Raw genomic sequence first — 12950 nt, 5'->3', positions numbered from 1 at the left:
CTTTGATTTTTTTCACAGAATTTCCAATGTACTGTACAAAAACGTTACAAAATGCACAAGGCTGACTTTTCAAAGTATTTACATTTATTACAAATATCTTTCTACATATAACAAGAAAGCATGGGGTTTTACAGTACAATGTAGTGTTAACCTGTAACAACACATTTCAGGCACTTTTTAAGAGTACAAAAATATATTGAACTATTCTCCCTGCCCTATTAGATAGCTATTAACAATGGAAAAATTCACCGGTTTGTAAGAGTCTGAATCAAAAATAAGATTTGTAAGATAAGCAAAGTAGAAAGTGTATTTGGCGATTCAGTGCTGGTCTGCATAAGGAGTCAGAAGTGATAATGATGGGGTCCACATTGTTAAAAAAGAGGCAGTCAATGCCGAGACAACGAGTGAAAGCAATGCAACCTGCACATCCATTGAGCATCATGTCAGAACTCGACTGGAAAGAAACCTATGGTCCTACGGACAATATCCAAATAATGCCATGTAGATATCCTCTACCTTTTTTTTTTATTTTACAGGATCCAGTGTGTGGAGATTAATATCAATATTCCTTGTTAAGCACCTGCATAGACACACCAGCCTCTAATTTACTGAATACAGGTGTACACAACACACAATATTTGAAATTAATTCATGATACAACATACATATACAAGAATAAACTATTACATTTTGTTACTTTTTTCATTATTTGAATAGTATAGGGAATTACTTGCAGCCATTAAAATAGTCAGAAAAATAAAACCCAGTGTTACACAACAAACGTTTTCAGATTACACAGATCCCCATTCCTCAGTAATGGGAAAGTGAGGAGCACTTATCTAGGCACAATAGTTTTTTCCCCCAAAATCCCTCATTGCCCCACTGGGCTATTTTTCTTTATTTTTTGCTGACTACCAATTAGCTACATGTTGAGAATTAGCTCAGCTTTACTTGGATTTTTCAAGTCTTGTCAGAATATTGGCGTTTTTCATCACAACACTGAATGTGATGCATAATTACACAAGTTAAAACTAAACTTTTATTGATTAAAATACAAATTATACAACTCTTGTCTATGCTCTTTAAGACACACCTTTGTTTCAGCTTTTCTTTACTGCTGTCCATTTTAATGTTGTACCACTGCCAAATTCATCCTTAGCGGCAGTTTCAAAGTTTTTAGTAAAAGCCCATTTCAGGAAGCAGTACGCATGCAGTCTAGTGGTCTTGGGAGAGATAGTGGAGCTTTCAGAGGCTTGAAAGAAGCACCTATAGTGACTGGATAAAGTATTGAAACTGCCTCTACCACTGCAGAACCAAGAATGACTGTTAAAAAAATGTAACTGAAATTCAGAAAGAAATAAACTGGGACTAAATATGTACACTATATAAACCAATTGTAACAGTTTTTGCAATTACTTTCCATAGGAACATTTTTACACATACACAGGACATCTGCTATATGAGGTTAAGGAGAAAATATCAACATTTTAGATACCCGTAAATGAAACTATCTTCTTATAATGAGAATGGACTCCTGACAATATGCCAGAAAGCTAGTGTAAATGTTTCCAACAAATTACATATTTACAGAGCAGAGCATTTTTGGTACAGAGAAATATATATAAAAATATTTTTTGCACGGGTTGACCTTGCGTGTTTCTAATGTACAGTCATGAAAAAAAAGTAAATGAACATGATGCAGAATTCCTAGCAAAATATCAGTTTTCCCTGAAACAAAAGTTATAAAATGCTGACGGCTTGTAATTTTTTATGTAAATTACAGAAATTGTGTACGTACTTCAGTTCATAAATGCTTTTATTTTTTATACAAATAAGCTGGAATCACCTGAGTTATCTCTGCATTGGTGTATGTAAAGATCACCAATTATCAAGTATTATCAAATGAACACACACCCCTGCAATCATGTTCATATGGGTAGCATTATTCTTCACCTATATACAAATACAAGACCATATGCACATCCTGGCTTATTCACATTTCCACTGAATAATTTAAATAAAAATAAAAAGGTTAAACCTCTATAAATTTGGTTTAAAGTTGCACCAACGAGACACACCTGTTCAATCTCACTTTTAAAGAGATCTTAAAAAAAGGACATTTTGGAAAACCATATTTCCCCATAAATTATACAGGACCAAGACAAATGTTACTGTTTAAGTATAACAAATCGTACAATTTGTTTGTGAAACTGGTAAAAAATTTCAACTTTATAACAAAATATACACTGTATATTTTTGTTTACATAATGGCTCTTCCAGTGCCTCCAGGAAAAAGTCCAATGGATTAAAGGCACATGACGGGACTGAGTAAACATACAACAGCCTAGGTCTTCACGGGCGCTGCTGCTGCACTTGGAGGTTTAGAACAACTTATTCCAATCTCTTGTAGCTTCCATCAGATGCCTCTGCCCATGGCCTATCCACTCTTCTTGGTTGTCAAAAATTCGACCACAAAACCAGCAGCTAAACGTTGGTTTTTCAGTGCTGTCAGAGGTAGACTTCACAACCTTATATTTATTCCTGCTCGTCTTTTTCAACCTCAGCTTCAGAATATACCTCTCTTTCACGGGGCTAATTGGCTTAGCTCTCCGGCTACGAGTTGCATGAATATTAAGTGAAGGATTTTCGTTTAAAGGGTCACAGTTCAATTCGGAGAGGGCATCTATTGTTCTTTGGGATAATACTACCTTTAGTACATGTCCTTTAAACTTGTTAATTGTTTTCATGACATTAACTACTTCGGGCACATCTGCGTCTGGGTGATTAAGTACTACAACAGGTTGGTTTCTTCGTGGGCATTTGATACGCTGTGTAGCACTGAAAGGCGAAAGCCTCAGTGTTCTCTCAACGTCCTTAGGCACCGGTGTTGCACATAGTTCATGAGCATCTGCTGGACCTTTCTCTGTTTCTTTCCATTTTTTGCCGAGTGGTTTCTTAGCTTTTGGTGGGGGTCCCGAAGACTCCTCAAGTGAAAGCCCTCTCTGCCTCTTTTTTCTGATGGCCAAGTGGTTCTGCTTTGGTGATGGCAGACACACTCTCTTGATTTTGCCATGACTGTTAACACCAGACTCCTTCTCCTTCGATTTACCTTGCACAGCAGCAGGAGGTGAGCAATTCAACAACTGTGAAACTGTGAGTGGTTCATTGCTGGAGTCTTGTGAAGGTCCTGATGTCTTATAGCCTGTGGAGACATTCACAATTGATTGGTTTGATGACCTCGAAATACAAGAGGACTGTAAAGCACCAGTAGTCAGGTATACAGGTTGGTTTGTCATAGCGAGTTTTTGTATTCCATTCAGTTCACCAGTGCTGGATGGAAAACTGCTACCAGACGCATTTCTAACAATCTTTAGTAAAACTTTGTTACCTCCACTTTCATTTGATGTACAGTTCTGATTCAAAACTTTTGCTTCAATTTGACTGTTCAGCAATGTCCCTTGTTTGACTGGAGTCACACATTTCAGTAAAAACGCTTGTCGTCCAGCTTGTACAACAGCAGGTTTCTCTGGAGAATTTATCGGCACAGCTAAAACAGGGCGTTGTGGTTGACCTTGAATATTATGACTGACAGTAACACCACTTTGGCACGAAGTGCTCGTTACCATGGGCAGCTGTCTCTGGACTAAGAAACATGTCGGCAAATTTGAAGTCCGTTCTCCAGAAAGAGACTGAACTGAGTTTGATAAGATCAGGGATCCTTTCAGAGGCATGTTGTTGACAATATAATGACCTGTGCTGGAGCCACAGCAAAGTACTGCACTTTCCTCCCCATTTCCCGCACCTCCACTTACCTTCTTATCACCTACAATCTGTGCAGTTGTGCCTATTCTGCCATTATTCAAAGTAAAGGTCAGTCCCGGTGGTTTTTTAGGTCTTTCCTTTCCAGTATTCAGGTACGACACATTTATTTGAGGATGTGAAGACCCTGTAATTAATTGAAATCCTTGATTGCTTCCAACCTGAAGGGGTAGAGCAAACCCATTTTGACAAGGCTTAAGAAAAACTTGCTTCTTACCCTCTGTGACATTAATAGGTTGAAGAATCCTCAGAGTTGCAGCAGAATTCTTAACAGGATCTTGATTAGCAGAGGAAATCCTCTCTTTTTCCAGCTGCTGACTTATAATTGCATCAGAATGCTCTTCAAGTATCCGTCCCAGGGCAGTGGCACTGCATGGATTTCCAACGGTACTCTCCCCTGCAGCAACTTTTAACTCCTTTTTTTCCTGTGCGGAAAGGATAGATGCTTTTTTATTTTCTGTTTCCAGCACTTTCTCAAGAAGCTGATTAACATCCAGCTGAGGACCGTTTTCCTCACTCTGCAATGAAAAAACCGATGTAATTTTGGGCATGAAAAGAGAATCCTCGGGCTCCTCCAAAACATCAGAGGGCTCAGCAGAATCCTCTTCAACAGTAGCAATGCATTCATCAACTTCAATTTCACTGTCTGGGACTTTTTCCATCACACCCTGACTGGAGAGTTGATCTGCAGTTACCTCCCCCATTTCCTCATCTACTTTACAGTCCTGTGAGTGGGGTGAAAGTACATCTGCTAAAGTCAAGCTAGTACCAGTCAAATCCTTCGCGCACTGACTCTGAAAACTATCCTTCACACACACATCTGTCATGAGCTGTGAAGCTTCCTGATCACCACTCTCTTTTACAGTATCGGAGGACTCACTCGAAGCCCTGTCCTTCGAGTAATTATGAAAGCTAAAAACTTCTTGACGTGAAGAATTTAAGTCGGAGTTATTTTCATTGTCCACTACAATACTCTCTAGCAGAGTCTCTTTTGAGCTTAAACTTTTTTTGTCCATTTCTAGGCTCGTTTTATTGGAAGCAAATTCAACCAAGGAAGTGTGTTCGCTCTGCTGATCCATTTCTGCTTCGGAGGGATGTGCGATTTGTGCTTTCTGACTTGTAGTGTGGAAGACTTTGCATGTTGTTGGGGAAGCACTGGAACTGGGCTTTTGCTCATCATCACTAATTTGATGTCCATCATTAACAACTGTGTGTGACGTGCTACTGCTTTCCTGGTTCTCAGCTTGAAGCAATTCTTTAACAACAGAACTGCCTTTGTTAATACTGGATTGAGAGTCTGAGCAGGCAGGTAATGTGCTCGGTGATAAAGATGAATGAGAGGACACTGGCAGGCTACTACATTGTAATGCTACATCTTCAACACAGATGGGACCATTCATTCCTTTCTCTGGAACACGGCCTTTCGCATCTTTTTCAACAGATGGTGCAACAGTTTGTGGAGAAGAACCTAACTTAGCAGCAGGTATTACTTTGAGAACCAAATGTCTTTTGCCATCCACCATCTTGAACCCCATGAATTTAGTAGTGCAATTAGGAGGAATAGAAATTTTATTTTTTACCATGAGCACGGAGGATCCACTACCACCAGTTTTTAGGAATCCTGAATTAGAACCTAAACAGCTTTCCATCTTGGGCTTCAATACAGCAGGTGCTGATGGTGACATGTATTGCTGTTCACTCTTTCGAGCCTTAGCCCACTGAATACAGTCTTTCTCAGAGGCTACAGTTCTCTCTAAAAACTGCTGGGTCTCTTCCAGAGTCTTTTCTGGATTTGCCAATCTTCCATATTCATCCAGCAAACCTCCTCCAGACAAAGCATGGAATCCGGCAGTCCTCCACTGGGCGTCCCTCGCGACTCCAGCTGTATTCCTCTTCAACAAAAGCTTTAACCCAGATTTTGCATCCGCTAAGGTTTTAGCACCATCTTCTTTGTCCTTCAATTTACATTTTCTTTCAATCTCATCGCCGTGCACAGCATTCATGTGCTTTAAAACATAATCCTTCCGCGTTGCCCCGTAGTCACAGAATTGACATTGGAAAGGAAATGTGCCGGTGTGAACCAGCAGATGTCTCTGAAACTCTCCTTTTGTGTAACTCACATGTTGGCATTTGCCACATTTGTACTGAACCTCACTATGTCGATGTATATGTTGCACAAACGTTCCCACATCTTTTGTGGAGAACTTGCACTTTTCACAACGGTAATGGCCATTTGAGCTATGATATGAACTGAAGTGTCTAGTAAGCTGTAGGAGGCTGTACTGTACATTGTCATTACATATTTCACACTTAACATATGTATCCCGATGGCCTAACCGATGCTGCTGAAGGACAGGAAAATCATTAGCTGTAAAATTGCACATGTCACAAGGATATGTTGGTAGGCATCCTTGGTGAGCTACCTGAAAATGCTTCAACAAGTCATTAGGACTGAATGCAGCTTCACCCTTGCATTCGGAACAGCTGAACCTGAGTATTTTCCCAGAAATTTTTACCCCATCTTGTGGGCTCTGCCTGAACTGATAGCATGCACCGGAGCTTTCTGTCCCTTGGCTCTCTTTAAAAGGCTTCTTCTTGAAAGACTTCCTTGCTGTCTGCATTTTTGGTTTCGCAAGTGTCTCTCGAATCTGTTGTGAAACATACTGGTGAAGATTATGCGTCACTGGAAGTACAACTGAGAGATCTTTTAAACCAAATTCCATTCTTTGCACGTTAGTAGGAAATGCTGATGGCTGTAGCCGAGAAATATCCCATTTCTTCTCATCCCTCTTTCCATTTTCTTCGCTTTCTGGTGGGTCATCTGGTGTTTTGTGGCCTGGCTCCATGGTTTAAATCACCAATGTCTGTAACAAAAGGTAAGCACTATTACTTACATGGCATTGCAAGCAAGGCAAAATCATGAACACAAATTTAAGAATTCAGCAATAAACATTAATAGATTCATCTCAAAACAAACTGAAAAGTTAAAAACAGTTATAGAGATTGTTTGGGTAGTTATGCAATCCATCTACTTGGTTACATTCATACACAATCCTGAAAGAACTCACAAATAACCATGAAAAACAAATATGAAGATTTTTATATCTATTTGGTTTCTAGAAAATCGTTGTGTTTTATGCTCTGATAAGTATTTAACACATTTTTTATGGCTTAAAGCAGGATAACTATAATAAAAACTCAAACTGAGAAATGGTCCAATGATCCTAATGTATACATTTGTTGTTATCATTATTCATTTGTAGAATATAATTGTAATTTGGTTAAGAAAAAAAATATAAGTCTCCTAATAACAGTTACAAAATGAGAGGGCCATCTTGAAAGACGTTATTGGCCTTAACAACATGACTGGGTAGCTTAGTCCATATTCCCTTAACCCTCTAGGTAAAGAGGTGATTCCTGTTCTCAGTTTTAGATGCACTTTTACATAGTTTCCACTTTTTCTGGCTGTGTTTCACAATGTATTCTGAAGAAATCTATCGAGTTGGCTTTCATCATTACCTTTGAAGATTTGGAATACTTGTATCAGGTTCTCTCATTATCATGCTGTTCAAGACTAAAAAGGCTTAGTTCTTTCAGCCTGTCAATATAGAACACTCCCTTAAGCTCTGGAATGTATCTTGTTCCTCTTCTCTAGACTGATCCCAGGACATCACTACCTTTTCTAAATTGCGGTGACCAAATTTGTACACAACATTCCACATAAGGCTATACTACTTTTTGTTTCTCCATTGCCATACACACTGCCCTATCCCATCTGGATAAACAGAACACATAGCAAGACTACTATTCATCAACTTCAGCTCAGCTTTTAACACCATCATTCCAGAGAAACAAGTCAAGAAACTCAGTGCACTGGGTCTCAACACCACCCTCTGCAACTGGATTCTGGACTTCCTGACAGGCAGACCCCAGGCTGTCAGGCTTGAAAACCACACCTCCGGCACACTAACTCTGAACACTGGGGTCCCCCAGGGTTGTGTGCTTAGTCCAATGCTCTACTCCCTCTATACCCACGACGGTAAGGCCAAACATAACACCAACTCCATCATCAAGATTGCCGATGACACCATAGTTGCAGGTCTGATCACAAACAATGATGAGAGGGCCTACAGGGAGGAGGTCAATCTCCTTACAACGTGGTGTAAAGACAACAACCCAACCTTAACGTCAGCAAAACCAAGGAGCTGTACTTCCCAAGACGGTTGAAGTAGGCTAAGATATCTCCCCAGATCCTCACTAACTTTTACAGATGCACTACAGTAAGGATACTGACAGGTTGCATCACAGTGTGGCATGATAGCTGCTAACCGCAAAGCCCTACAGCGGGTGGTGAAAACTGCCCAGTCCATCACTGGGGTTGCTCTCCCATCCATCCAGGACATTTATGACAGCCTGTGCTTGAGGAAAGCTCTAAGCATCATCAATGTCCCCACACACCCCAGCTATAGACTGTTTGACCCTCTACCATCTGGAAATTGGTACCGGAGCATTCGGGTCCAGATTACCAAACTCAGAGACAGTTTTTACCCCTGCACTATCAAACTATTAAACTCCCAGCCTCTGTTACCTACGACCTGAACCCTTACAGTGCCTTTGCTCTTTATCAAAACCTAAGCACACATTGAAATCTACCTCTACCTCACATCAAGAAGTTCACTCCCCATAGTTTTCTATCCTTTATTTCATTCTGGTGATGCATTATTTTGCACAACTGATGTTGTTTTGTATACTACCTGTTACCTGTTGTTGTTTTGCATATTGCCTGCTGTCTCTGTCTTTTTTTTATACAATTGCATTGTTTTTTTGTACTACTTACTGTCTGAGAGCTAGCTAAATAGCATTTCGTTATACCATATACCTGTGTATGAGTATAATGACAATAAACCTGAATATGAAGTTTTTTTTTAATTTAAGATAACATCACTTGATTTACAGTCTATGCTTTTAGTTATAATGATATGTCAACGTAAATAGACAACTCTTTACAATATATAGCCTCTTCTACCTCAGCATTTCCCATTTTGTATTTACAGTTTATTTTTACTGCCGGCATGCTGAACCCTGAATTTGTCTAACTTAAACCCCATCTGCCAGTGTTTACATAGTCATTTTCTATTTTTTTTATTAATTTCCTGTTTCTACAGTATTTGCTGATCCTCCTAATTAGGCATTATTTGCAAACTTGACTAGTCTTTAACTATACCAGAACATAGACAATTAATATCAATTAATTAGCAGTGGTCTTACTGTAAAACACTGTGGTATCCAACAAATCATATCACTCCAAATGATTAATTCTCAATCAGTAACCTTTCTTGCTTATTTTTCATAATTAATTCCCCAATTCCCAATCCAAAGACATGTGTTTCCATGAATGCATACTGCCTTTACTTGATCTAAAACCTTCTGAAAATCTAAACACACCACTTATATGCCTAGTGTGTATTCATTACTACTGTTGCTGTTTCAAAGAGCTCTAATAAATTGTCTGGTTAGGCAAGATCTAACTTTTCTAAATCTGCATTGGCTATTTTCTAGGATATTATTTTCATATACGTGATCCTCTAGTTTAGTTCTAATAATGATTTCCATAACTTAACATGCCATAGCTGTCAGACCTATTGATCTATAATTAGTTAATTGTTTTCTCACCAATTTTGATGGATTTGTAGCTCATTAGTCATTCTCTCATCCCTGGGTACTGCTCCTTTCTTAAGTTACTGTTGGAAGAGTTGCGTCTGCGGCATCTGAAGAACATCTCACCTCCTTCAGTACAACTGGATAGGGGACTTATTAACCTTGAGTGCTTCTAGTACATGAAACTCTCCTGTCTCTTCTATCCTGATCTACAAGTTGAGCTTCCTCTGCCTGAAGAATGCTGTTGACTTCTTCCTTAGAGAATCCCTGAGTGAAATATTAGTTCAATGCATAAGAAATCTGCCTTTCACTCTCTAGAAGTTTAACACATTTATCTGAGATATATTTTACTCCATCCTCAATAGAATTTTTGCTGTTGTAGCACTGAAAATGTTATTAATTATTTCAGTTCCTTTGCAACATTTCTTTCATTTTCTCTCTTGGCCTTTCTTGCGTTCTTAAGAATGTCACTGTATATCCACATCTTCTTATTCCTGAAAGTGTAGTTAGATACCCTAAACTTTAAGAGACAAATAACCCCCAAACACACACACAATTCAAACAGGCCAGTTGAGTCACACAATAAGCACATGATTATGCTCAGCAAGCTGCTAACAAGAAGTTAGCCAGAAAGACAGGTACAGAACAGAAAGGCCTGTAGTACTCAGCACAGTAGAAGTGCCAGTGTCCAGGTGCTGGTGGTACAGAGCCTGACAGGAAGGTGGGGTCGCTGCTCAAAGAATTTATTGGGTGGGGCAGCTATTCCTGAAGTCTCATGTGCAATGTTAGGGAAAGCAAACAATTCAAAGAAAGTGCACCACTGCCTGCCTGCCCTCTCACCCCTGCCTGCAGAGTCATTTTACTACAATGCAAGGATAACAACTCAAAAATCACGTTTTTCCATCAACCACAAAAATATACAGTATATAAAAAGAAAAAAGAACAAAATATTCCAATAAACAAATTTGTAAATGAATAGCGAAGTGAGGCAAAAAATATTTAATTGACTACTTTGCTGTGTCTAAAACTTGACTAAATAATAAGCTAACCTTGAAACAAAGACTTGAGAAAGAGCATTTGCCCAATGACTAAAACAGGCTGTGTGGCAACTCTATATTTTATGCTATACCTTAAAACAAATGGAGAAAATCTGAAGTTTATTTTTGGTATTACTGCTATTTCATTGTTAAAAATGTCTGTTACAAAATGAAGAATAATAATCATAGAACCTCTACCCACTACAGGCGAAAAGTGGAAAGCTGGAAATCTGTTACTTGAAATCTTTAACATTAACATTTAACATCATCTTTAACAGTACGCAAATGACTTCACAACTATATGCCAAGAAGGTAATAATGTGGTCTGTGTGACACAGTGTGGGATGTGGAGTGTGTCTCTGAGTGATCACAGCTGGTGCTCTTCTTAGAAACCACAAGACTCTCAGGGCGGCATACTTCTTGCTAGTGCCAGTCGTTGGGGAGGTGCGGTTCACGCATAATTAATGATATCACTGAACAGCAAACAATCAATCAAAAATTCAGATAATCTGGCAAAACAAACAGGCCTTCAACAGGGAGTCATTAAATAAAAATTTTGCAATTAATTATCGGTCAACTCAAATAGGTAGTCCTTGAAAACGTCTCTTAAAACTACATATTGTAGGCAATTTATTTAGTTTAGCTGGCAAACTATAGCAAACTTTCACAAAATCAGCAACAGCAATACATGTCATTATGCCCCGTGGGCCTTGCCTTTGGTCTTCTCGGTCGATCGCCGAGTTCTCACGTGGGACCGTGTGAACCGCTGAACATCCTGCACTACAGCTTTTTTGTGCCGCTCAGGTTATTAAGTCATCCGCTCAGCAGGAAAAAAAAATGAGAGGGAATATATATATACGTGCCAGACTTTCTAAAGAGAAAGATTACCATCTCCAACCACGTCTTGGACAACACAAAGATGAAGAGGCAGAGAGTGAGCTACAGCCTGGGCACGTACTTAAAGTGAGTATCTGAGCACCTGCAATAGACCATTCCCTGTCAACACAAACCCCAGAAATCAGCAAGGACTCCAAAGCCAGCAAGGGGCTACTGTCCCCAAACCAGTACTGCTGATCCTGCACAGAGCATGATGTTCAAGCAGACTTACCCCCACTGTATTAACCCTGCTCATTTTTTACTGTATTTATGAGTTTGTCACAATACAAAATACACTCTGCTCCAATTATAAAAAAATGATTTTGCCTTCATGAGTTACCCCTCTCAAAATCATTGTGTATGCATACTGTATATGTATATATATTGGAAACAGCATTTAAAATTCCTGACCAAATGCTCTTAAATTATGAAGGTCAGACATCTATAAGTCATGACGCTCCATCAAATGGAAAATAAATATTTATCTCTGCCTAAATTCAGTTTTTTATGCACACGTAAAAAACTGTATTACAGTGTATTACAGTACAATACACATTTGAATATGATGTCAATGTTGCTTTGGCAATGTCAATTCATCAGCTATTTACAAGCACTTTACAACTTCACATTAATTTTCACTTACAGCACATTTGCAAAGTGTCTTGAAAGATTTAAGTATTTAATCTGGAATTTAAACTGTACAAATTACATGGTGTTGATTTGTTTCACAGTACCTAAAACTTTATCCGAATAACTACTGACGAAAAAAAAAACTTTCAGCCTGTCCTGATGCCAGATCACATGTAGGCATAAATTTCTCTTTAAAACGAAGGGTGGAAAGAAAATGCTTAGGATCCAATAACAGAAATAAAGGAGTGGGGATTGTGCATACAGCAAGATAACATGTGGCTTTCTGCGGTACATATCAAGACCAAATGAAATATGAACCAAGCAGTTGTTGAACACTGAAACTACAATGAAGAGGCAAGGGCCCTGTGTGCAGTCCTGTTACTACGAGTCAATAGCCTGGATGCCAAATAAACCTGTCAGCACACAAATCATGTCAGCTCAAATAACAAAAATACATTGCCCCAAGCTAAAAAGGTTATAAAGGCTAACATATCTATTAATGTAATTATTCTAAGCTTAGTACCATTATTTATATTTGTAGAAATGTATCTCCAAACTGTATGGATATATACTGATGTAAAAAAGAAACGCAACACCTCCTCCTCCACACTCTGGTCCTCCCGTCTGTGTGGAACAGGCTGAAGAGTGACTCATCCGCGAAGAGGATCTGATGCCACTGCTGACGAGTCCATCGCAGCCTCTGTCTGGCCCAAGCCAGTCGGGTGTGACGTCTAGGAGGTGTGAGTAGAGGGCCTCTGACAGGTAGCCTTGCTCTAAGGCCAGCAGCATGGAGCCTCACTGTCGTGTCACTGATGCGGGCATTGCGTCTGCCGGCAGATTCAGTACAGGTGGCAAATCTGAAACAATCTCTGATGTGTCGGTCCTGCTCTGGTGCGGTCACTTGAGGGCGACCGGATCTTGGACGGTCAT

The 12950-nt window shown here is 39.4% G+C and overlaps 1 protein-coding gene across 2 annotated transcripts; it reads right to left on the bottom strand.

The window, feature by feature from the left end:
* Positions 1-74: 74 nt before the first annotated feature.
* On the bottom strand, positions 75-12690 carry znf518a (zinc finger protein 518A). 2 transcript variants are annotated; one of them, XM_088915204.1, is made up of 3 exons: positions 12617-12690; positions 4037-6683; positions 75-3202 (listed from the first exon to the last, which is right to left on the bottom strand). In XM_088915204.1, the coding sequence occupies exons 2-3, from the start codon at positions 6663-6665 to the stop codon at positions 2382-2384; spliced, it is 3450 nt and encodes a 1149-aa protein (XP_088771330.1). In that variant the 5' UTR covers positions 6666-6683; positions 12617-12690; the 3' UTR covers positions 75-2381. The 2 variants fall into 2 exon arrangements, with proteins under 2 accessions (XP_088771330.1, XP_088771329.1); XM_088915203.1 differs by having other exon boundaries at positions 75-6683.
* Positions 12691-12950: the final 260 nt, after the last annotated feature.

This window comes from Atractosteus spatula, chromosome 5, assembly GCF_055471065.1.
Source record: "Atractosteus spatula isolate fAtrSpa1 chromosome 5, fAtrSpa1.hap1, whole genome shotgun sequence".
In the NCBI taxonomy this organism is placed as follows: Eukaryota; Metazoa; Chordata; class Actinopteri; order Semionotiformes; family Lepisosteidae; genus Atractosteus; species Atractosteus spatula.
The sequence above is the reverse complement of the archived record's forward strand: the minus strand, read 5'-3'. Positions and strand labels throughout refer to the sequence as shown.

Coding starts and splice junctions, on each gene's coding strand:
- znf518a (XM_088915203.1), bottom strand. CDS start 6,665: ATGGAGCCAGGCCACAAAACACCAGATGACCCACCAGAAAGCGAAGAA.